The 22,829-nt window shown below is 45.9% G+C and overlaps 1 protein-coding gene across 2 annotated transcripts in view; it reads left to right on the forward strand.

The window, feature by feature from the left end:
• The window catches only part of CIC (capicua transcriptional repressor), a 445,344-nt gene that overhangs the window by 392,494 nt on the left and 30,021 nt on the right, over positions 1 to 22,829 (forward strand). For both annotated transcript variants that reach the window (XM_086933054.1, XM_086933055.1), the window contains exons 19-20: positions 17,865 to 17,996; positions 18,486 to 18,617. In XM_086933054.1, coding sequence (XP_086789180.1) covers positions 17,865 to 17,996; positions 18,486 to 18,617 — 264 coding nt within the window. The remainder of the gene's footprint in view (positions 1 to 17,864; positions 17,997 to 18,485; positions 18,618 to 22,829) is intronic.

Genomic DNA, 22,829 nt, shown 5'->3' on the forward strand with positions numbered 1-22,829 from the left:
AAGCTCAAATTTAGTTCGGAGCCAAAACCCTCCGCTCCGATCCAAAATAATGCTTCGGAACCGAAACTCTATGTTTCGAGACAAAAACACTCTTCAGAGCCGAAACCTTCCACTCCCAAGGATAAGTCAATTTCGACGCACAAATCCAAGGACGGCATCCCTTAGACTACTTAACCAATTTTAGACATTCTTAAAGCCAAATTAGATCCTAAGCAGAATTTATTTTATATTCATCCTGATATGGGACATATTTCTGCTAAAACACAATCGAAACGCAAACTTCCTTCAGAGGACCTTGCCCACAAGTTTCCTCTAAAAAAGGAGGAGGACATGGCTCGTAGCCCTGCTTATCCTGCCCCCACACCCATCTCCACCTACACCATCTTCTCCACAATTAATAATTGAGGATCCCTTACATATAACATCTCAGTAACTCCATATACAAATCCAGATAGGGATCATATTGATGAGGACCCCGATTTGCCCGTAGACCCATGCAATGACTACGCCATTGACCCTTCAATAGATAATGACCCAGACCTTTATCCTACAAAGCCATCACCTCCAGACGATAATATGGCTTAACAGCTCATTGCGGGGGTCTAATCATGAGGGGTTTGACTGTTTCCATCTCATTTTTGCTTTACTAATGTCTGTACATTGGGTAACGAGAACTTGTGAATGTAATCCATGACTACTAATAAATACGGTGCCGATTGGCTGGTGCATTTCTTCTGTAAACTGAATAAAAATGTGAATATCACGGGATGGGCTTACTTGGAGTCCTTAGAAGAAGACTTTTTATTTGAAAAACTTGAGTCCACACACAGGTCCAGTCAATCGCTCCCTATGCTTAAAGGCATAATGAGGCATGCAGAGGATATCTTTAAAGACTCTGTAGGAGCACGTATTTTAACTCCAAGAGAAGATAAAAAAATACAAACCTTCGCCATCAGATCCTGCGTTTATCAAGGGAGAATTACCTCTCGACTCCCCAGTAGTGTCCAAAGCTCACAAAAGAGCTACTTCACAAACCTCTGGTGACCCACCTCCCCCTGACAAAGAATCGAAGCTCATTTATGCATCAAGAGAACGAGTAGTTGTTCAAGCCGCAAACCAGTTGTGTATGGCAAACACACATGGCCTACTAACCAGGTACGACAGGGCACAGCGGAATGAAATAGAGCAGCTGCTTCAATACTTTCCAGAAGAACACAAAACTATAGCGCAACAGTTGGTTGAAGACGTAAAACTAATTTCTAACTCCTCAATCAGATGTGCTTTAGATGCAGCTGGCACCGCAGCTAGGGAGATCAATACCAGGATTCTCCTTAGAAGGCGTGCACGGCTTAGGATTTTGACGTTCAAGTCTGAGGCCCAACAGTCCATTTTAAACACCCTCTTTGGCAAATAACACCTGTTTGGTCCTGTAGTCGATCAATCCCTAGAAAAAATGAAAAAAGATATAGAAGTAGCAAAGTCCATGGGAGCACTCCAGTCCCCATATAATAGAGGCTCCTTTTATCACTCTTTTTACAGAGCAGGGTCTAAAACAACATCCTCAAACCCAAATGCTTCCTCTTACAAAAGCAATACCCAATTCTCTCCCTCTAGAGGTTTCCATAGAAGAAACAATTCCAAGGGTAGGGGCCTCATCGCGCCCCTTTACCCTAACAAACCGTGATTTGCCCACACTTCCCCCGATCACTTAACACCTGTTGGGGGAAGAATTCTACAATTTCTCCCCATTTGGCAATCCAGAACAACAGACAAATAGGTGATCAACATTATCCAACATGGTTATTGCCTAAAGCTTACCACCAATCCTCTAAACATACCACCTCACATTCACAAACTGCTGTCGGATCACTTACAGTTACTCAAACGTGCAATCCCTCTTAGAAAAAGGAGCCTTAGAACCAGTTCCATTACAGTACCAAGGTTCAGGGGTGTATGTACTCTTTTTTCTAATCCCCAAAAAGGACGGCTTCTTGAGACCCATTTTGGACCTCAGAGTGTTAAACCTATACATACTGTCAGAACACTTCCATATGGTAATGCTCCAACAGGTGCTTCTACTACTACAACAAGGCGATGTTATGTCCTCACTAGACTTAAAAAACGCGTACATGCTCATTCCTGTCCATCCAGCTCATAGCAAATATCTCAGATTTCCAATAGCAGGCAACCACTATCAGTTCAAGGTACTCCCATTCGGAGTAACTTCTGCTCCCAGAGAGTTTACTAAATGTCTAGCTGTAGTGGCCGCTCATCTCAGAAGACAATAAATTCACGTCTTCCCGTACTTAGACGACTGGCTTATCAAAGCCAGCACACATCAAAAGTGTCTAAAACCCACTCGGACCACGCTAAACTTACTCCACCGATTGGGCTTCACAGTCAACGTGCAAACGTCTCATCTTCAACCTTTAAAAATACAACCTTATCTGGGAACGACTCAACACTCACGGCTCTAGTCTCTCCTAGTGCAGCCAGAATTTGCAATATTCAAACTCTGCTATTACAGTTTCAAGCCGATCAAACCTTAGCAGCCAAAACTTGTATGCAACTGTTAGGAATGATGGCGTCATGCATCGCAATAGTGCCTCATGCAAGACTACACATGTATCCTTCCCAGGAATTCTTAGCACGTCAATGGAACCAGCCACAGGGTCAATTAACAGATCTAGTGTTGGTAAACTGCTGCACCCATCGCTCTCTGCAGTGGTGGAAACCACAACACTTAACAAAAGAGCAGCCTTTCATCGTGTTAACAGCAGTTGCATCTCTCACAGGTTGGGATGCCCATCTCCACAATTGCACAATTCAAGGTCTCTGGGACAACAAGCACAAATGTCTCCACATCAATTATCTAGACCTTCTAGCGGTATTTCTAGCACTCAAAGATTTTCAGTCTCACCTCATACACAAGGTTGTCCTAGTCCGCACGGACATGACAGCCATGTACTATAACGAGGGGGGGGCACTCTCCAACTGTCACGCCTCTCTCGGACCACTTGGAACTGGACAATTCATCACAAAATTCATCTTCTGGCAGAACACCTTCAAGGAGTCAACAATGAAATTGCCAATCTACTCAGCAGAAGGAGGCAGCAAATACACGAGAGGGAACTTCATCCCCAGGTTCTCCTTCCATACTTTAAAAAATGGGGATTTCCGGAAATAGATCGGTTTGCCACAGTGGACAATGCACAATGCCCAAACTTGGCCTCCACGTTCCCACCCCCTTGATCCAAAGGCAATGCCCTATGGATAAATTGGTCAAAGATATTCGCCTACGCTTTTCCGCTGATCCCACTCTTTCCGTTTCTGGTTTGAAAGCTCAGGCAAACATCACTCACACTAATTTTAATAGCTCCCACTTGGGCCCGTCAGCCATGGTACACCAAATTTCTGCAAGCTACACCTCAATTCCATCCTTCTCGCTCAGAACCATGGAGACATCAGACATCCAAACCCCAAGTAGCTCAGCTTAGCGATTTGGCTCCTGAAGTCATAGAGTTTGGATACTTTAATTTGCCACCAAACTATGACTATTTTAAAAGAAGCAAGTAAGCCCACTACCATAGCTTGTTATGCAACAAAATAAAAACAATTAGTTATTTATTGTAATAAAATTAATCCTTTAGATGCTTCTGTTTAAAACATTGTTTATCTTCTGCATCTACAGCGATCGAATTTAGCTTACAAATCGATTCGATTGCACCTTGCAGCAGTAGCTGCATATTTCCTCACATCTGAAAAGGAACGCAGAGACAACTACTCCTGGCTACTGTGCCTTCTCAATGGTGACTCTGAAGATACTCTACGCATATGTGTCTTTAGATTTTACTGTTGACTCCTATCAGAAATTGAACATATATTGTGCCTATAACTTGGAGCCCTGAAGAAGTCCCTATTGGGATGAAACGCATTGGCTAAGAATTGTGAATATTGGATTTTAACAACTTCATATGTTCATCGATCTCAATAAAAAAATGAAGGAAATAAGAACATAACGACTTGGCATATTCTTCAGATTGTCACTAATAATCAGTGTCTAGTGGACTTGAAATGTTAATACTATTGATGGGTGCAGGTTCCATATATTTTTGTGATTGCTTTTTGGGGATTTTCCCAAATAGGGAGTGAAAAGGGGTACACTTCCTGGTTTCCTTGCACCATCACCACTTTGCCAAATTACTTTTGTTGACAGGTGCGGTATCATTCCCTTAACCCTCAGTTATTTTTTATTGATATGATATTTGCAAACCAGTCAGCATGTATCTTTGTTCAAACTCCCTGTGATTAAACCCTTTATGGAAGTCTCACAACGAGTAATACCACCCAGAATACCTCCAGCACTGGTATTGTACTTACTACATCGTACTTACAAGACTCATGGGTCCACCCTTTGAGCCATTACACAATTGTTCCTCACAGTTCCTTTCATGGAAAGTTGCCTTCGTCATTGCAATCACTTCATTAGGGACAATTGGTGATCTACAGGCATTAACCTTAGAAGAACTCTTCTTTCAGCATCATAAAAATAGAGTAGTTCTTCGCACTACTCAAAATTCATCCCTAAAGTGGTTTCTACTTTTCATCTTATCAGTTGAGTTACCTGTGTTTTTCCCTCAACCTGATTCTGTAGTAGAACAAGCTCTTTACACACTTGTTATGTTATACTTGGTCAGGAGAGTGTTATCATATTATATTATATTAAAGGACCAAAGATTTTTGTAAAACAAAGCAACTGTTTGTTGCATTTGCACCACCTCACAAGGGCAATCCTATCTCTAAATCTACCATTTCAAGATGGATTGTTAAATGCATTCAAACTTTCTATGCAAAATCAAAAATACCTTTATCTATAACCCATAGAGTGCATTCCACTCGCAAAATAGGGGCATCTATGGTCATTTTAGGTAACATTCCTATGGCTGACATATGTAAAGCAGCAACATGGTCTACACCACACACATTTACCTAACACTATTGTGTGTATGTGTTATCACAACAACAAGCAAAGTAGGCCCAGCAGTGCTAAAACACGTTTTCAGACATCTGCAACATCTACTGGTTAGCCACGGCTTTGGGAGAATACTGCTATATAGTCTATGCAAAGCATGTGTCTCTACAGCCCACATGCCTCGGACAGATAATGTTACTTACCCAGTAAGCAGCTGTTCTTGACATGTAGAGCTGTAGATTCACATGCACATTCCCACCTCCCCGGTCACCTGTAGTTGATGAAGTTCTCATTTACATCATATACGCATGGACATCTCTTTACTACTTTCACTTACTCCATTTTCACCCTCTTACGCCAAAATGGCGTTGGTACCTATGTGCACTATTACCTCATGACTGGAAAGACTTATTAGAAGAAAAACAAGTTGCAAACATCCGGACCCAACACTAGATGGCAGGAGTTATGGTTAGCATGTGAATCTACAACTCTACATGCCAAGAACAGATGCTTACTGGGTAAGTAACATTTTCCATAATCTGCCGATCTGGTGTCGACGGGACCCCTAAATACTGAATTTAGAGGCTTTTAGGGGAGTATATGGTAGTAACCGATGGGCTAACTACTACTGGGCAGACTACACCACCTATATGACAACTTGCTGAGGCGACTGGGCATAACCCTGACCCAGAATTCTCTAATTTTACCCAAAAAAAGATGGTGAAACTCTTCTCTGACTGTCCACCTCAGGTAGCCCACCTAAAGGGTGTGACTAGCCTGGGAGTGGAACACGCCTCCTAAATATCTAATTTCCTCCATGCTCCAGTGCCTAATGCGTTCCGGGAGAGTAGTTCTCCAGGTCTGGAGGGAAGCCGGGGTCGCAAAGGCGGCAGAGGCTTTGAAGCCTCTGGCTCGATATTCTAAATCATAAGCAGTCCTGCTGGAGGAGGTGAGAACACCTTCTGCCAAGCAGGCATTGTTCCTGACCCCTGCGAGCCCGGGCTCTCCCTTGCAGATGGTCAGAAACTCATCTGTGGTGGCAGGCTGGAATTTATCAGTCAGCCAATTCACCAGGATACAAGTGGGGTTACATGGGGCACCTCTAAGGTGCCCTCTGGGTGCATGTCTTCATAAATCCAATACTAGGATCAGTTTGCATTTATTAAGATGAGGTGTTTAATACCAAACATCACTAAATTTCAATGAAGCTTTGTGTAGCAGGGTAACTCGTAATGTACAATCCATGTCCTCAAAATGGCTTCCTGAACACTTGCAAGCTTAGTTATGGAACTAGGCATCCCAGGGGCATATCTGCTCATGCAGATGTGCCCTAACCTGTACCATAATGCACCCTTCCTTAGACCTCTTAAGGCTTGCTGTACGGGTGACTTGCCTATAGGACATGCAGTGTACTTCTGCATTCCCCTCAGGGGGTCGGCAGTGTTGTGTTTTCAGAATGGTGTTCACCATTTTTGGCATCCTGCACTGGCAGTCTGCATGCAGTTAGTATGTGGGTCCCTTAGAGTGGCATAATACATGCTGCAGCCCTTGTTAGTACCCAAGCCCTTGGTACCAGGCATATCGTATACCAGGGACTTATTGGGGTGCTAAAGTCCTTGAATTCACATTGGGATCGTTTTAGGGAAAGAGCACTGGGGCCTGGTTAGCAGGGACCCAGTGTACTGCCAATCAAAACAGAACCAGTGAGCAAAAAGTGGGGGTGAGTATGTTAAAATGAGGCACTTTCGGACACCATTGAGTTCCATAACTGTAGGAAGGCACTCTGCCTTTGGCCTCGTTCCTCTGTGTGGTTAGGGAACTCCTCAGTGGCTCGCAGTATTCTCATAATGTACGGTAAAGGGTACTTTGTCCCTTTATATAATTAAAAAAATTCTGGGCTGCCTTTCTTAACTTAGTGCCCAGAAGTAGCTGGTGAGTGCTTTGGTAAGCGGAGACTGTGGTTAGGGAGGCAGTGATTAAGTGTGGTGATACAAATTCTGCCTAGCTAATTGCGTGTGTAAGGAAATGCCCCTATTTGTATGGTCACCTCCAAGTTTTTTAACTGAGACTGCTGTGTTTTTTTAATACTCCGAGTGCACTGAGGCCTGCTATTCAGACCTCAGAGCTAGTGCCTTGACCCTAAAGCGTATGTTGAATTGTCTGTACCCAATCAGAAATAGCTAACTTGTGTGTATGCCCCTAGCATATGTTAAACTGGCATCCAGGGCATGTAAGTTGGAGGGGTACCCCAGGGCTTGCACTGGTTGTGCCACCTTGGAGGTCCCTCACCTAAAAAAAGAGCCTGCCACTGTAGACTGGCAGAGCAGTCGTGCACCGCTAGCCCGATTTAGCAATTGAAAGCAATGGCAAAGCCACTACTTCCCCTGTACTTCTGTGTATGTCCCCTCTCTGGCAGGCTTGCTGAATCCTAAGCCAGGGTACACCTTATGAAGATGGCAGGACTTGTAGTTTGCATGTCCTGAAAGTGAACACGCAAAACTACCATTTTTGCTATGGAAAGACTTGGTCACCCCGTTGGTTAATACATGATCCCTCAGCTGTGCTAACTCCTGAAGAGTGCAACCAGTGTGGGCACTCCAAGGTATCAAATAACTCGTTACATAAAGCCCGACTTGTATCTCAAGTTGCAGTGTACATCTTTTGCAAAGATGCCACCTTTTTGCCTTTAAAACTCCTGTGCCTTCCTGGGCACGCATGGAGCCTGTTCCATCAGACAGCTCTCTGCCCTTCTGGAGAGGCGTGCCAACAACTCTCAGGAAGGAGAACAGTGAGGGATTGCAGGCCATGGAGATATTACCTTCCTCCTGCAGAAGCCACTTAAATGTTAGACCCAAAAGGCAGGCTTCTATGCAATAGCCGCCTTTGAAGGGCAGATGGGTCACACTAGGGAGGAGGGCGGCCCCCATTATTAGAGCAGAGCGGGGAAACAAGTTGCCAAATTAGTTCCCCAAGGGCGTGTAGCCCTGAGGTAGCCACACCCTAGGGGTGGGCAATGGAGGTCTTAACACCTAGAGAGGGGTCTCGCCATCTAGAAAGTGGGCAGAATGGTGCCTCCTGGGATTGCTAGGTTCAACACGCCACAGGAAGTGGTCACTAAGTGGACGGGCCCTAATATCTGAATGGCTACCAACTGCATCCTGCCCTGAGGGTATTTTCCTGACATAAAAGGGCCACCCCTGGAACCCAGACCTCAGATCTCAGCCCATTTTGAAGAAAGACCAAAGGAGGACTGCCCTGTTGTACTGAGGGATTAGCGAAGAGAAACTGCACCTGGTGGCTGGCGAAGAGGGGGACTATGCCTGCTGTGTCCGGCTCAAGGAGAAACTCTCTCCAGAGCCCAGTGAAACCAAGATACTCCGAGGGACAGTTGACTGGCCTCCTGTTCGCAGCAGCGGAAAAAGTCTGCTGGGGCAAGTGGTAGCTAAAAAACTTCAAACTGCCACCACAGCTGCCGTGCAGGACCAAGACCTGATGGAGAGTTACACCAGAGTTTGCTGAGCTGTCAGAGATTTGCTGAGACCTTCAGAAGGCAAGTTATCAACCCAGGAGGGATTGGTTTGTGACTGCGACACCGGGTGACTAAACTTTCGCAAGACCGGAGAGGACATTATGGGACGTCAATCCTGCAACCAGGACCACCACAACACCTTTGTGGACTGAGGAGTGCCTGCAGGAAGATACATGTTCGAGGCATATGAGCTGCAGATCCTACATTTAGCAATAGATCGCCCCCTGGTGTTGGGCTCGGATGATTGCAGGTGGTTGTTGTCTTCTTGGAAGAAGTCTTTTGTAGTCATGAGATAGGTGACTCCTCCCTTGGACAATACTGCGCATGGTCATCGACTCCATCCTCAGATTGTTTTTTTTCCGCCACTGGGTTCGGATGAAAGTTTTCCGCTCCGGCTAGAAAGACTTTTTCTGCTTTTTCGAAGCGAGAAACTTCAAACAAACTTTGACATCACCAGCTACATTCCGGTGCGTCTACACGGGACGTTGGGCCCATCGGCGCTGAGCGGCCTACGCCTCATGGAAAGAACTCCATTCAAGAGATGCCCGGTATGTCGAGCAAAATTCCCTCATAGCGACCATCACGAGGTTTGCAACCCCTGTCTCTCGCCAGAACACGACGAGTCAACCTGCACAGGCTGTGCCTCCTTCCGATCGAAGAAATCAATTCGAGATCGGAGGGCCCGTCGACACAAAATGAGAAGATCAGCACCAGCACCGGAGGCCATCTTTGAAGAGGAGATCGTCGAAGAAGATGTCTCCGAGGACGAATATTCAATCGAAGATATCTCCGAGGACGAGGCTCCACTCGGCGCAGAGGAGGACTCGCCTGATCTCCAGATAATATCGGGGGCAGAGGATTCGGACGACTCGATCCCGTCTCGACAACCCGTGAGTACATCTGCCCCTGCATGACAGACATTACCCAAACAGAAGGCAACAGTCAGCACTCCGCCCATGGGGCCCAGTCGAGACCGACATTTACCCTCTAGCGCCCCGCCTTCGGGCCCGGCTCCAAGGAAAGACAATACGCCTTCCGGTGCCTCGGCACAGAAGAAACACCATGTGCCAGTTACACCTCCTCCATTGGCACCAAAAAAACCTTCGACACCGAAGGATTCGTCGGCACCGAACATAAAAAACCCTTCGGCGCCCAAAGACAAAGACCCTTCGGCACCCGTACCATCGGCGCCAAAGACAAAAACTGTAGCAAACCCGAAAGCTTCGACTCCAAAACCTTCTGGTTCAAAAAACAAAGAGGGGAAGCCAATTTCCAGCACCACAGACCCAGCAAAACCTGTCTCCACGCCGAAACCTCTAATATCGGTACCGAAGACCCCAGATAAGGCTAAACAACATTTGGCACCGAAAACATTGCCAAAAGACTCAACAACTCCTCATAAGGCAAAAAGTACTAAACAACCTCTATCGGCTCCAAAAAGATTGACGCCGAAGGTTATAGAAGAGGAAGAACTGTTTAAACCAGATCCTAGACAGAAAAAAGTCCATATTAATCCAAAAACTGGACATGTGGAAGCAATCCCTTATAAGAAGAGACCAGCAGACGCACCACTTACACCTGTGGTCCCTGCCAAAAAGGACTGCAACTTCTCCAATGCACCCTTCCTCTCCTTCACCTTCTTTCTCTCCTGTTACTCCATATGTAGAACCTATAACTTCTCCTATTCACTCTCCTGCATCATCACACCACACTGATGAGTAGTATGATTTGGGTGGGGGGGATGATGTTCCAGAAACACACACATAGCCTTTAGATGAGGATGGTAACACAGAATACGCTAAGGATGATGAGGATGCATATCATTTTTCACCAAACAATGCACCAGACATCCCTGACCCTCAGTACTACCCAACAAAACCTTCGCCTACAGAGGACAGTATTGGTTTTAATCATTTGTTGAACAGAGCTGCCCTTTACCATGGGGTTCCCATGCACTCTGATGCCATTGAGGATGACTTCTTGTTACACTTTCGAACGGTCACAAATGTCTACTCAAATATTACCAATGATTAAGGGAGTCATAAAACATGTTCCAGAGATTTTTAAAGATCCAGTACTGTGTAGGGTGTTAAATCCTAGAATAGAGAAAAAGTATAGGCCAGCACCAGGTGATCCAGTATACATTAAGGGTCATCTGCCACTAGGCTCCTTGGTAGTGTCTAATGCGCGCAAAAGGGTCAATTCTCAAACTTCTGGGGACACACCCCCATCTGACAAAGAGTCCAAGATCATTGATGCGCAGGGAAAAGAATTGCTGCACAAGCAACAAACATATGGCGCATAGCAAGCACACAGGCTTTGCTCCCACGCTAAAACAGGACCCATTACGATCAACTAGAAAAGCTAATGGAACACCTACCAGATCAACACAAGGATCTGGCAGCAGAACTTTTACAGGAAGGCAAACTAATTTCAAATGCCTCAATTAAATGTGCACTAGATGTAGCTGACACAGCATCCAGAGCAGTGAACACTAGTGTTATTCTCAGGCGTCACGCATGGTTACGCATCTCAGGTTTTAAACCAGAGGTACAAACTACCATTCGAAACCAGCCCTTTAATCAGAACCAATTGTTCGGGCCGTAGGTAGATAATACATTAGAAAAGATGAAGAAAGACACAGATACCGCTAAGTCTATGGGGGCATTACAATACACCCAAGCTAGAGGTTCTTTTCGCCGCTCCTCTTATAGAGGAGGCTCCAAGCAGACCGGCGCAGACACAACATCATCTTTTAATCCCTTCCATGCGTCCGCGATACCCCTGGTGTGCTGTAAACAACACTAACAGGGGCGGGCCGTGACGAACCCCAGCCGTCATCAGCACACGAGCACCGTAGTGCATGACGGCTGGGGTTCGTCATCAGCATGGAAGGGGTTAAAACACACACGCAGACCTCCTCTAATAGAGGATTTTTTAGAGGAGGATATAGAGGCAATAACAAGGGAAGAGGTAGAGGTAGTAACAACAATCGCTCCTCTTCCGTTCCTAAACAATGACTTCCCTCTGCCACCCCTACAGCATTCCACTACTGTGGGGGGCAGACTCTCACAGTTCGTACCTGTCTGGAACTCCATCACAACAGACAGGTGGGTAAGACAAATTATCCAACATGGCTACTGCCTAGAACTCACAGCAACCCCCCCAAACATAGCACCCAGGCAGCGTCCAATGTCTGCAGAACACATAACTCTGCTTCAACAGGAAGTTCTAGCACTCCTACAAAAAGATGCTATTCAAGTAGTTCCATTAGAAGAACAAGGAACAGGAGTCTACTCCCTGTACTTCCTGATTCCAAAGAAAGACAGGACCTTAATACCAATTCTCGACCTCAGGCCACTCAATCACTACATTCAATCAGATCATTTTCACATGATCACTTTACAACAGGTACTCCCATTACTACAACAGGGAGATTTTCTGTCCACACTAGACCTAAAGGACGCCTACTTTCACATTCCTATACATCCTGCGCACAGGAAGTATCTAAGGTTTGTCATACAAGGACAACACTATCAGTTCAAAGTCCTTCCATTCGGGGTCACAACAGCACCACAAGTGTTTACAAAGTGCTTAGCAGTAGTGGCAGCACATCTCAGAAGACAACAAATACATGTCTTCCCCTACCTAGACGACTGGCTCATAAAGGCAAGATCGTACAACCAGTGTGCACAACACACAAAGCAAACAATTCAAACACTGCACAACTTAGGGTTTACGATAAACTACACCAAGTCGCACCTAGAGCCTTCGCACGTTCATCAATATCTAGGAGCTACTATAAACACATCAGTAGCTCAAGCCTATCCCAGTCAAGCCAGGATACATAGAATTCAGACCTTAGTCTCCCTTTTTCAATGCCAGCACTCTCTACAAGCCATAGTGTTCATGAAACTAATAGGCATGATGGCATCTTGCATCTTTATAGTTCCCCACGCAAGACTGCAAATGCGCCCACTACAGGAATGTCTAGCACGACAGTGGAATCAGGCTCAAGGTCAGCTCACAGACCTGGTGTTGGTGGACAGCCGTACATATCGCTCTCTGCAATAGTGGAACACCAAAAATTTGACAAAGGGACGGCCATTCCTAGAACCTGTTCCACAAGTAGTGCTCACGACGGACGCATCCCTCACAGGATGGGGAGCCCATCTCCTGCATTATACCACACAAGGTCAATGGAACAATCAACAGAAACAGTTCCACATCAACCACTTAGAGCTGTTAGCAATTTTCCTAGCACTCAAAACCTTTCAAGTAAAAATACAAAACAAAGCTGTCTTAGTTTGGACGGACAATATGACCGCTACGTACTACATACAAAAACAGGGGGGACACACTCTCTGCAACTGTCCCAACTTACACAGAACATTTGGAGATGGCCATTCCTCAAAACATACATCTGACAGTAGAACACCTTCCAGGGATCCACAACCAGATAGCAGATCTGTTAAGTCGTCAATCACAACAGATTCACAAATGGGAGTTGCACCCACAAGTACTTCAACCATTCTTTCAAATGTGGGGGCATCCACAAATAGACCTGTTTGCCACCCACGAGAACTCAAGATGCCCAACCTTCGCCGCCAGGTTTCCACACCCACAGTCGGAGGGGAATGCAATATGGATGAATTGCTCAGGCAGATTTGCGTACGCTTTTCCGCCTCTCCCACTCATTCCACTAATAGTACGCAAGCTCAGACAACAGTCCCTCAAACTGATACTAGTGGCCCTTACATGGGCACGTCAACCGTGGTTCACCACGCTACTAGAGCTCTCAATGGTTCCACATCAGAAATTACGGCTCACGCCATCCCTGTTAACACAGAACCATGGAGAAATAAGGCACCCAGAACCAAGCCAACTGAATTTGGCGATCTGGCTCCTGAATTCCTAGAGTTTGGTGACTTAAACCTACCACCAGACTGTATGAATATAATTAAAGAAGCTAGAAAACCCACTACCAGAGCATGTTATGCCGCTAAGTGGAAAAGATTTGCAATACACTGTAACAACAATCACATTGATCCTTTTGGACGTTTCATCCAAAATATCATTTGCTACCTTCTACATTTACAAAGGTCTAATTTGGCTTACTCTTCCATACGCCTGCATCTAGCAGCTATGGCAGAGTATTTACAAAATAGACAACATCTATCTCTATTTAGAGTACCTGCATTAAAGGCATTAATGGAAGGATTAAAAAGAATAATCCCACCTAGGTTACCACCTGCTCCAGTATGGAACCTAAATGCGGTCCTTACAAGACTCATGGGACCCCCTTTTGAACCGTTACGTAAATGCGAACTACAATTTCTAACATGGAAAACTGCTTTCCTTGTTGCCTTCACCTAATGCTCTCTCAGAAGAGTTAGTGAAATGCAAGCATTCACAACAGAAGAACCATTTTTTCAAATACATCCTAACAAAGTGGTTCTTAGACCCAATCCAAAATTCCTACCAAAAGTGATTACTCCTTTTCACCTAAACCAATCAGTAGAGTTACCAGTGTTTTTTCAAAAACCGGACTCTGTTGCAGAAAGAGCTTTGCACACCCAAGATGTTAAAAGAACTCTACTATATTACACAGACAGGACAAAATCCTTCAGAAAAACAAAACAACTATTTGTATTCTTCTCTCCCCCACACAAACGCAATCCTATCTCTAAAGGAGGTATTGCTAGATGGATTGTTAAGTGTATTCAAATATGCTATCACAAGGCTAAACGTACACTAACAGTTCCTCCTAGAGCACACTCCACTCGCAAACTTGGAGCCTCTATGGCTTTCTTAGGAAATATACCATTAGAGGATATATGCAAGGCAGCAACATGGTCTACAATACACACCTTCACTAAACACTATTGTGTTGATGTGCAAGCCAAGCAGCAGTAGGCCAAGCTGTCCTTGAAACACTCTTTCAGTATGCTGCAACAGATACAAGCGACCACCGCTAGGGGAGACACTGCTGCACAATCGTTGCTAAATGTAGGATCTGCAGCTCATATGCCTCGAACGGAAAACGCTACTTACCAGTATGCATATGTTATTGGCATGTAGAGCTGCAGAATCCTACATGCCCTCCCACCTCCCCGGGACTTGTATCCGTTCCAGTACTTATCTTACTTAGATGCACACGCATGGACATCCTTTTCTCTTTACTTCTACTAACTCCAAAAAACAATCTGAGGATGGAGTCGATGACCATGCTCAGTATTGTCCAAGGGAGGAGTCCCCTATCTCATGACTACAAAAGACTTCTTCCAAGAAGACAACAACAACCTGCAATCATCCGAGCCCAACACCTGGTGGTGATCTATTGCTAAGTGTAGGATTCTGCAGCTCTACATGCAAAGAACAGATCCATACTGGTAAGTAGCATTTTCCTTAGACCGCGTTGCATCCACAGCATCCTTGAAGCATCTTCAACTTCCTTCAGCCTTGTGTAGGAAGCTGGCTCTGTGTATGATATTACCACTAGGTTGTTATACTGTGCACAGAGTCCAAGGGTTCCCCAAAAGTTTACAGGGCTCAATGTAAAACCCAAAGTGCTCTATTAGTGGTAGGGTGGGTGATCAACTTTAGGCCTAACACAAAGGAGTGTAAGACATTTATTACACTACAGTGATCAATATAGGACACACACAATTCAAGAATAATATCCAGAACAATTTTAGAAAATTATACTTAGTTTGTACTTTGTTTTAAGATCAAGATCTTCGCAATAAGATGAGTTCGTTTTCAATAAAAAATACTTGTCATTTTAAAAAATGGACACTTAGAAACTTTTCAGAACAGTTCAATGTTATCCTATGGGGAAAATAATATTACGGTTAAACAGGTAAGCAATGCACCTGCAATACTAGTCTTTGGAACAAAAAGTCAGCAAGATTTAGAGGCGCTTTAGGGGAGTAGCAGGTAGGGCCAACGGACACCTTACCAGGGGTGACTACACCCTCTATCATGCCACCCTCCTGTGGGAGGGACATAGACCTAGCCCTGATTGGAGGGATCCCCCATCTTCAAGATGACGAGAACTGAAAGATGTGCTTCACCTCGCATCCCCCACCTTAGGGGAGGGTATAGCAGAGATGGGCTCACCTTCTATTCTTCTAAGTTTTGCCGCCTGTTTTCCTTCCCAAAGTGGGTGTGTAAACCAGGGGCTACCATCCGCTGCTAGCATCAGTGACTGGGAGTTGCATTACACAGGCGGCAGGCCTTTGAAGCTTCCCTCGTAGAGCACTGGCCCATCCTGGGGGACGAGGTGTAAAACCCCTGCACAGGATGTCCATTGTTTCTGGTCCCAGAGAGCAGGGGCTCTCTACCCTGGGGTCAAGAAGCATGTCTGGTGGTGGCAGGCTGCCTACAGCCGGTCAGAGACCACAGCAGGGTTGGTAGGTTTTCAGGGGGCACCTCGGAGTGCCCTCTGGGTTTATGGTATTTATGGTACAATACATCACACACTTGCATCATTGCGGATCTATTGAGAGTAGACGTTTAGTACCAAATACTCTTGTGTTCAGTGGAGCCATCATGATGCTGTGAAACTCGATTTGTAGAGTTTCCAGCCCGTGTACTCTCTATGGCGACACTGGCACATATAATATTAAGGAATGGACCCCAATATTATAAGGGCAGATATGCACTCATCTGTGCTATGGTGCTCCCTGCCTTAGGGCTGTGAGGCCTGCTAGAGGGGTGGCTTATCTATACCATCAGACAGTGCTACCTGGCATGGCACCAAGACAGGGTGCTGTGTCGACTTTCTTGTTTTTACTCTCACAGGGGTCTGCAAGGGCAGGGGCATGTTCCCAATGAGTGGTTATCAGGGGACCCTCTTCAGCTCCCTGGCCCTAGATACTCAGTGTACCATATACTACGGACTTACAGGGGGCAGAAGTGCCACTTAGGGATTTGTTTGTAGGGAAGGAGCACTTGCACGGGGGACCTGGTTGGCAGGGACCCTGTTCACTACAATTGAAACCACATCGAAACCAGGCACAAAGTGGGGGCTAGCCATGCAAAAAGAGGCCCTTTCTCACACCTTGCATCAGGACCACTCCATAGGAATCCATTCAAAGTAGATGAAGTGCCTGGAACTGCTTGTAGGCTGCTTCGGTGAAGGGAACTGTTCTTGAGGACCTTGCTGGTCCCTCTGACTAGCGCCCTGCCAGAGTTGTTTGCCCCAATTACTTCTACCTGACCCCATTAACATTTACCCAAGTTTTCTTTGAAAACGTTTCCCTGTGTCAAATTTGTTGAATTTGCCAAGACTTGTTCGCTCGTTCAGTGAAAATGCTTTGATGTATAATTTCCTGTAAAATCCATATCTCCGGAAACCTCAGGTGGATCTTTTTTATTCTAGTGTCGAAATTCTTATAAAAATACAGTCTATTTGTATAAATTGGTGTTGTATGTCTTGAATGTCGCCTCAATTTCTTCTTCACTTGTTTTGGTGCTGTTCAGATGTATTATACTTGTTCATCAAGGCACAATTGTGAAGGGGTTGGAGGTGGGTGAAGAAGGAAGCTGTGTTCAGCTCCAAGCTTTGCTGGACACCGGGCACATTTGCGGTGCACCATTGGGAAAGGTAGCTCTGGCTCACTCTGCCCTCAAGCAGTTGCGCTTGTAGCTTTGCACCCGCCTTTTAAAGTGGTGGGCACATGCACTTTTATTCAGAGCGAAGGTTTGATTGACAGCCTACACTCTGAGTGAAGTATTGTGACATCAGGGTTATTTTCAGAAGAGAACCAGCTGCGTGCCCTCAGAGCCCCTCGTTACTATTTGAGAGTGTCAGAAGCATCTCCAGCTACACCTATACATTACTGTAATCAGTCCACTCATCTCTATGGAGTACTAAACTCTGACATTCTCTTGCTGCCCAACATTGGTTCTCTGTTGTGAGTAGGTGAGAGGACTTTTTCGAGGTCTGAATATCTGACATACAAATCCTTACCAAAGGTATGTATTTTGTTACGCTTAATGTATGTAACCTGTTTCTAACCTCTCTGAACACCTAGAGTAAGCACCTCTTGGATGTTCAGCTTAATTATCCCTGAGTATCCATGTGGTGTCCATAGGGAGTAGCTTAATATTCAGATGAATTCCACCAGCACAAATCCCCTGAGAGAACAGTGATAAATATCTGTACCCCTACAGATACTGCTCTATAAACATTGATTGCCTCAGGCCCCAAGAACAGGCCACACATTTATTTCGGGTATGGTGTGAGAGTCTTTACAACTGTAGCACGCTTTTCTCTGTCCACGTATGTGAGTAGGACACATTTATGATGTGGCTCATGAAGTGAGACTAATATTGGACAATGGTACTTTTTTGCAGACCTGGACTCGTCGACAGAGGATCCTATCTCCCCGAAGCGCAAGATGCGGCGCCGCTCCAGCTGCAGCTCGGAGCCCAACACCCCAAAAAGTGCCAAGTGTGATGCAGAGATTTTCACCTTTGACAAGACAGGTAAAGAAACTATTACTGTGCACTTACCCCTTTAATCATGACAGTACAATGTGTTCAGACCATATGTCCTGTGGAAGACCTTCCAAGTGCATCTTGTTGTGAAACCCTTTCAGTGTAGTTTAGTGCGCGGTCCCTTTTTGCCCTGTGAACCTCCCTTAGTGCATCTCATAGTGGTTAGTGCGTAAGTGTGTGTATGTACGCATGCTGCTTAGTGCTGTGTGAGCAGCTTACTGGGAATTCTTCATAGTGCGCTTTGCAAGCCCCCGAGAGCCACGTGTGCAGCTTACTAGAAGGCCCCTTCTGGTTCCTAACTTTCTGTCCAGGAGCTTTTATAGACGCACTCTCACTTAAGGGTGATTCTCTTCCCTGGTGTTTCTTGCTGACCATAGACATTCTGTCAGTAGTCACTGTGGTTCTTCCCTGTTGGTCAGGCAGATGCTCACTAATCAGTCACTAATGTAGGCACCTTGCTATCTGCTTCCTTGGCAGGTATCGAGTCTGACGACATGTTGGCAGAGATGGAATATGAAAAGGTGCCATATTCATCACTGCGCCGAACACTGGATCAGAGACGTGCGCTAGTTATGCAGCTGTTCCAAGAGAATGGTTTCTTCCCGTCAGGTGAGTTGGGATGTTGACATTGGTGTGCTACCCAGAAAACAGGTGCTGTGTGAACAGGTAAAATGCTTCTTACTAGTTTATATAGTTTATATACCTGCCGAAAGGTCCTGTAGGGTTATCTAGTGCAATGTCCTATCCATGCAGCCGCCTTGAGGATCTGCACACCTGAAGGTTTGATTTGCCATTTGTGCATTCTATCCGGGACCCTAATCCCAGCAGATGTGGTCTGTGAACCAAGCTTGTAGGCTCGGACCTAGTGTAAGGTACACTCCGGTGATCTTTGAGGTTGTGCTAGCGTAGGCCTATGCCTCTGAGATCTTGAGGGTGTGTGTTATCACTGGTTGAGGAGAGTACCATAGTACAGCTGCTTCCATTACTTGAACCTAGCAGGCTTGACTATCATCTAAGAATAGCATATTATGGTTTACTTTAGCTCAATAAATCTCGATTCTGAAACCCAGGACCTATGACTGTGGTCAGAATACAGAAAGCGTACTTTCTAGGCAACAAGCAACTACGGTCCAAGGTAGCAGCTTAACTTTTTTCTTATTGATAGGACGAAAAAAGCTCTGTTCGAGGCATATGAGCTGTGGATCATATGCTTTTGCATAGATCGCCATCTAGTGTTGGGTCCGAATGTTTGCTCTTTGTTTTTCTTAGAAAAAGTCTTTCCAGTCACGAGGTAGGTGACCCCTCCTTTCGGTGATAGTGCGCATGGGCATCGACTCCATTGTTAGATTGTGTTTTCTGCCATCGGGTTCGGATGTGAATTGTTGTGATCTGGTTCGGCACCGTTTCTTCAGGCCCCCTTCGACGCGCAATCCACTACCCTCAATAGTATTGTTTATCGATCGCGTTTCCCATTCTCCGCGTATGATTTGCTCTCAAACATTCGATCGGAACATTCATGGAAGGCCTTTGGGCCTACCCGCGCCGGGATAGGTAGCAGCTGATGCAACGGACTCCATTCAAGTTATGTCCAAGGTGTTGTGCTACGTTCTCGCGCACCGACTTGCACGCAGTGTGCAACCTTTGCCTATCCCCGGAACACAACGAGAAAGACTGTGACGCATGTCAGTCGTTTTGGTCGAAGAAAACCCTCTGTGATCTTCGGGCACGACGTCACAAAATGTACCAACAAAGCGGCTCTGCGCCAGACCTCCTGGGAGAATAGTCCAAACACGCATAATTGCAAGCGCATGAAGCTGAAATGGTGGAGCAGCACGTCTCAATATTCGACACAGACTAATGCCGAATACCTGACACCGAGCTAACAGATCGTGAGTAAAGAGGCTTCGGTCCCATACCATCTCCTTTATAAGAAAAAGGCTCCGGACCCTCCTCTGCCTTCAGGCCAAGGTCTTCACCGAGAAAAGTTTCACCCTGCCTTCAGGTTCAAGCTCTACCTGTCCCCACGCCGGTGCCGACCCGAAACCTTCGGCGTTGAAAGCGAAACACCTTCTGGTTTCTGTGCCACCATTGTGTAAACTTAAATCTTCAGAGACAAAACTTTGGAGCCGAAACTTTCGATGCCAAAACCGGCATCTAAAGAGCCTTGGACCCAAAATCCACCAGATCCGAAACAGAAGGAAATCGTGATTAATCCCGAAACTGGACATATTCATGCCAAACCTCCTAACAGAGGAAAATGGGCGTTCGAGGCACATGAGCTGCAGATCTTACACTTAGCAATAGATTGCCACCTGGTGTTGGGCTCGGATGATTGCAGGTTGTTGTCTTCTTGGAAGAAGTCTTTGTAGTCACGTGATTGGTGACTCCTCCCTTGGACAATACTGCGCATGGTCATCGACTCCATCCTCACTGTTTTTTTCCGCCACTGGGTTCGGATGAAAGTTTTCCGCTCCGGCTAGAAAAGACTTTTTCTGCATTTTCGAAGCGAGAAACTTTAGATAAACTTATTTCGACATCGAATAGACATTTCGACATCACCAGCTACATTCCGATGCGTCGACGCGGGCCTTTTGACCTATCGGCGCCGTGCGGCCTACGCCTCATGGACAGAACTCCATTCAAGAGATGCCCGGTATGTCGAGCAAAATTCCCTCATAGCGACCATCACGAGGTCTGCAACCTCTGTCTCTCGCCAGAACACGGCGAGTCGACCTGCGCAGCCTATGCCTCCTTCCGATCGAAGAAAACCATTAGGGATCGGAGGGCCCGTCGACACGAAATGAGGAGATCAGCGCCAGCACCGGAGGCCATCTTTGAGGAGGAGATCGTCGAAGAAGACTTCTCCGAGGACGAAGATCCAATCGAAGATATCTCCGAGGACGAGGCTCCACTCGTCGCCGAGGAAGACTCTCCTGATCTCCAGATCATATCGGGGGCAGAGGACTCGGACGATTCAATTCCATCTCGACAACCTGTGAGTACCACTGCCCCCGCACAACATACACTACCCAAGACAAAGGCAGCGGTCGGCACTCCGCCCATGGGGCCCAGTCGAGACCGAAATTTACCCTCTGACACCCCGCCTTCGGGCTTGGCTCCGAGGAAAAAGACAACGCAATCCGGTGCCTCGGCACCGAAAAAACATCATGTGCCAATTCCACCTCCTCCATTGGCACCGGAACATCCTTCGACACCGAAGCCAAAACGCCCTTCGGTGCCGAAGCCAAGAACCGTACCGGACCCGAAAGCTTAGACTCCGAAACCCTCCAGTTCCAAAAATAAAGAAGGGAAGCCAGATTCCGGCGCCGCAGTCCCAACAAAACCAGTCTCCACGCTGAAATCTACGATATTGGTACCAAAGTCTCCAAGGCATAAAACAGACAAGCCTAGACCACCTTCAACACCGAAAAAATTGCCACAGGACTCAATCACTCCTCCTAAGGCAAAAAACACTAATCAACCTCTATCGGCACCGAAAAGATCGACGCCAAAGAAGATTATAGAACAAGAAGAACTATTTAAACCCGATTCTAAACAGAAAAAAGTCTATATTAATCCAAAAACTGGACATGTGGAAGCAATCCATATAAAAAAAGACCAGAAGCATTTCCCTATAACAAAAGACCAGCAGACACACCACTTCCACCTGTGGTTCCTGCCAAAAAGGACTGTGCAACTTCTCCAATGCACCCCTACTCTCCTTCACCTTCTTCCTCTCCTAATCCTTACATTGCACCTATGACTTCTCCAGGTCAATCTCCTGCATCGTCACACCACACTGACAAAGAGTATGATTTAGGTGGGGGCAATGACGTAACATACCCTTTAGATGAGGATGTCAACCCCCAATATCCCAAGGAGGACCAGGCATATGGTTTTACACCAAACAATGCACCAGACATCCCTGAGCCTCAGTACTACCCAACAAAACCTTCCCCTACAGAAGATAGTATTGGGTTTAATCATCTATTAAACAGAGCTGCCCTTTACCATGGAGTGTCAATGCACTCTGATGCAATTGAGGAGGATTTCTTACTAGACACTTTTGAGCAGTCCCAAAGGTCTACGCCAATATTACCTATGATCAAATGAGTTATTAAACATGCCCCGGACATTTTTAAAGATCCAGTAAGATGTAGGGTGCTAAATCCCAGAATAGAAAAAAAGTATGGACCAGCACCAGCTGATCTGGTCTATATTAAGGGACATCTGCCACTAGACTTTTCGGTAGTGTCAAATGCACGTAAAAGAGCAAACTCCCAAACTTCTGGTGACACGCCCCCGCCTGACAAGGAATCAAAAATGATTGATGCGTCGGGGAAAAAGAATTGCTGCACAAGCAGCAAACATATGGCGCATAGCAAACACACAAGCCTTACTCTCACACTACGATAGGGCTCACTACGACCAACTAGAAATATTAATGGAACATCTCCCAGATCAATACAAAGATCAGGCAGCAGAGCTCTTACAAGAAGGCAAACTAATATCTAATGCCTCAATTAAATGTGCACTAGATGTAGCTGACACAGCATCCAGAGCAGGTAATACTAGCGTGATTCTCAGACGTCATGCATGGTTACGCATTTCAGGTTTCAAACCAGAGGTACAAACTACCATCCTGAACCAGCCCTTCAATCAAAACCAGTTGTTCAGGCCGGAGGTAGACAACACACTAGAGAAGATGAAAAAAGACACGGACACAGCTAAGTCTATGGGTGCATTACAATCCACCCAGAATAAAAGTTCTTTTCGCCGCTCCTTCTATAGAGGAGGCTCAAAGCAAACAGGTACAGAGAC

Source organism: Lissotriton vulgaris, chromosome 7, assembly GCF_964263255.1.
Source record: "Lissotriton vulgaris chromosome 7, aLisVul1.2, whole genome shotgun sequence".
In the NCBI taxonomy this organism is placed as follows: Eukaryota; Metazoa; Chordata; class Amphibia; order Caudata; family Salamandridae; genus Lissotriton; species Lissotriton vulgaris.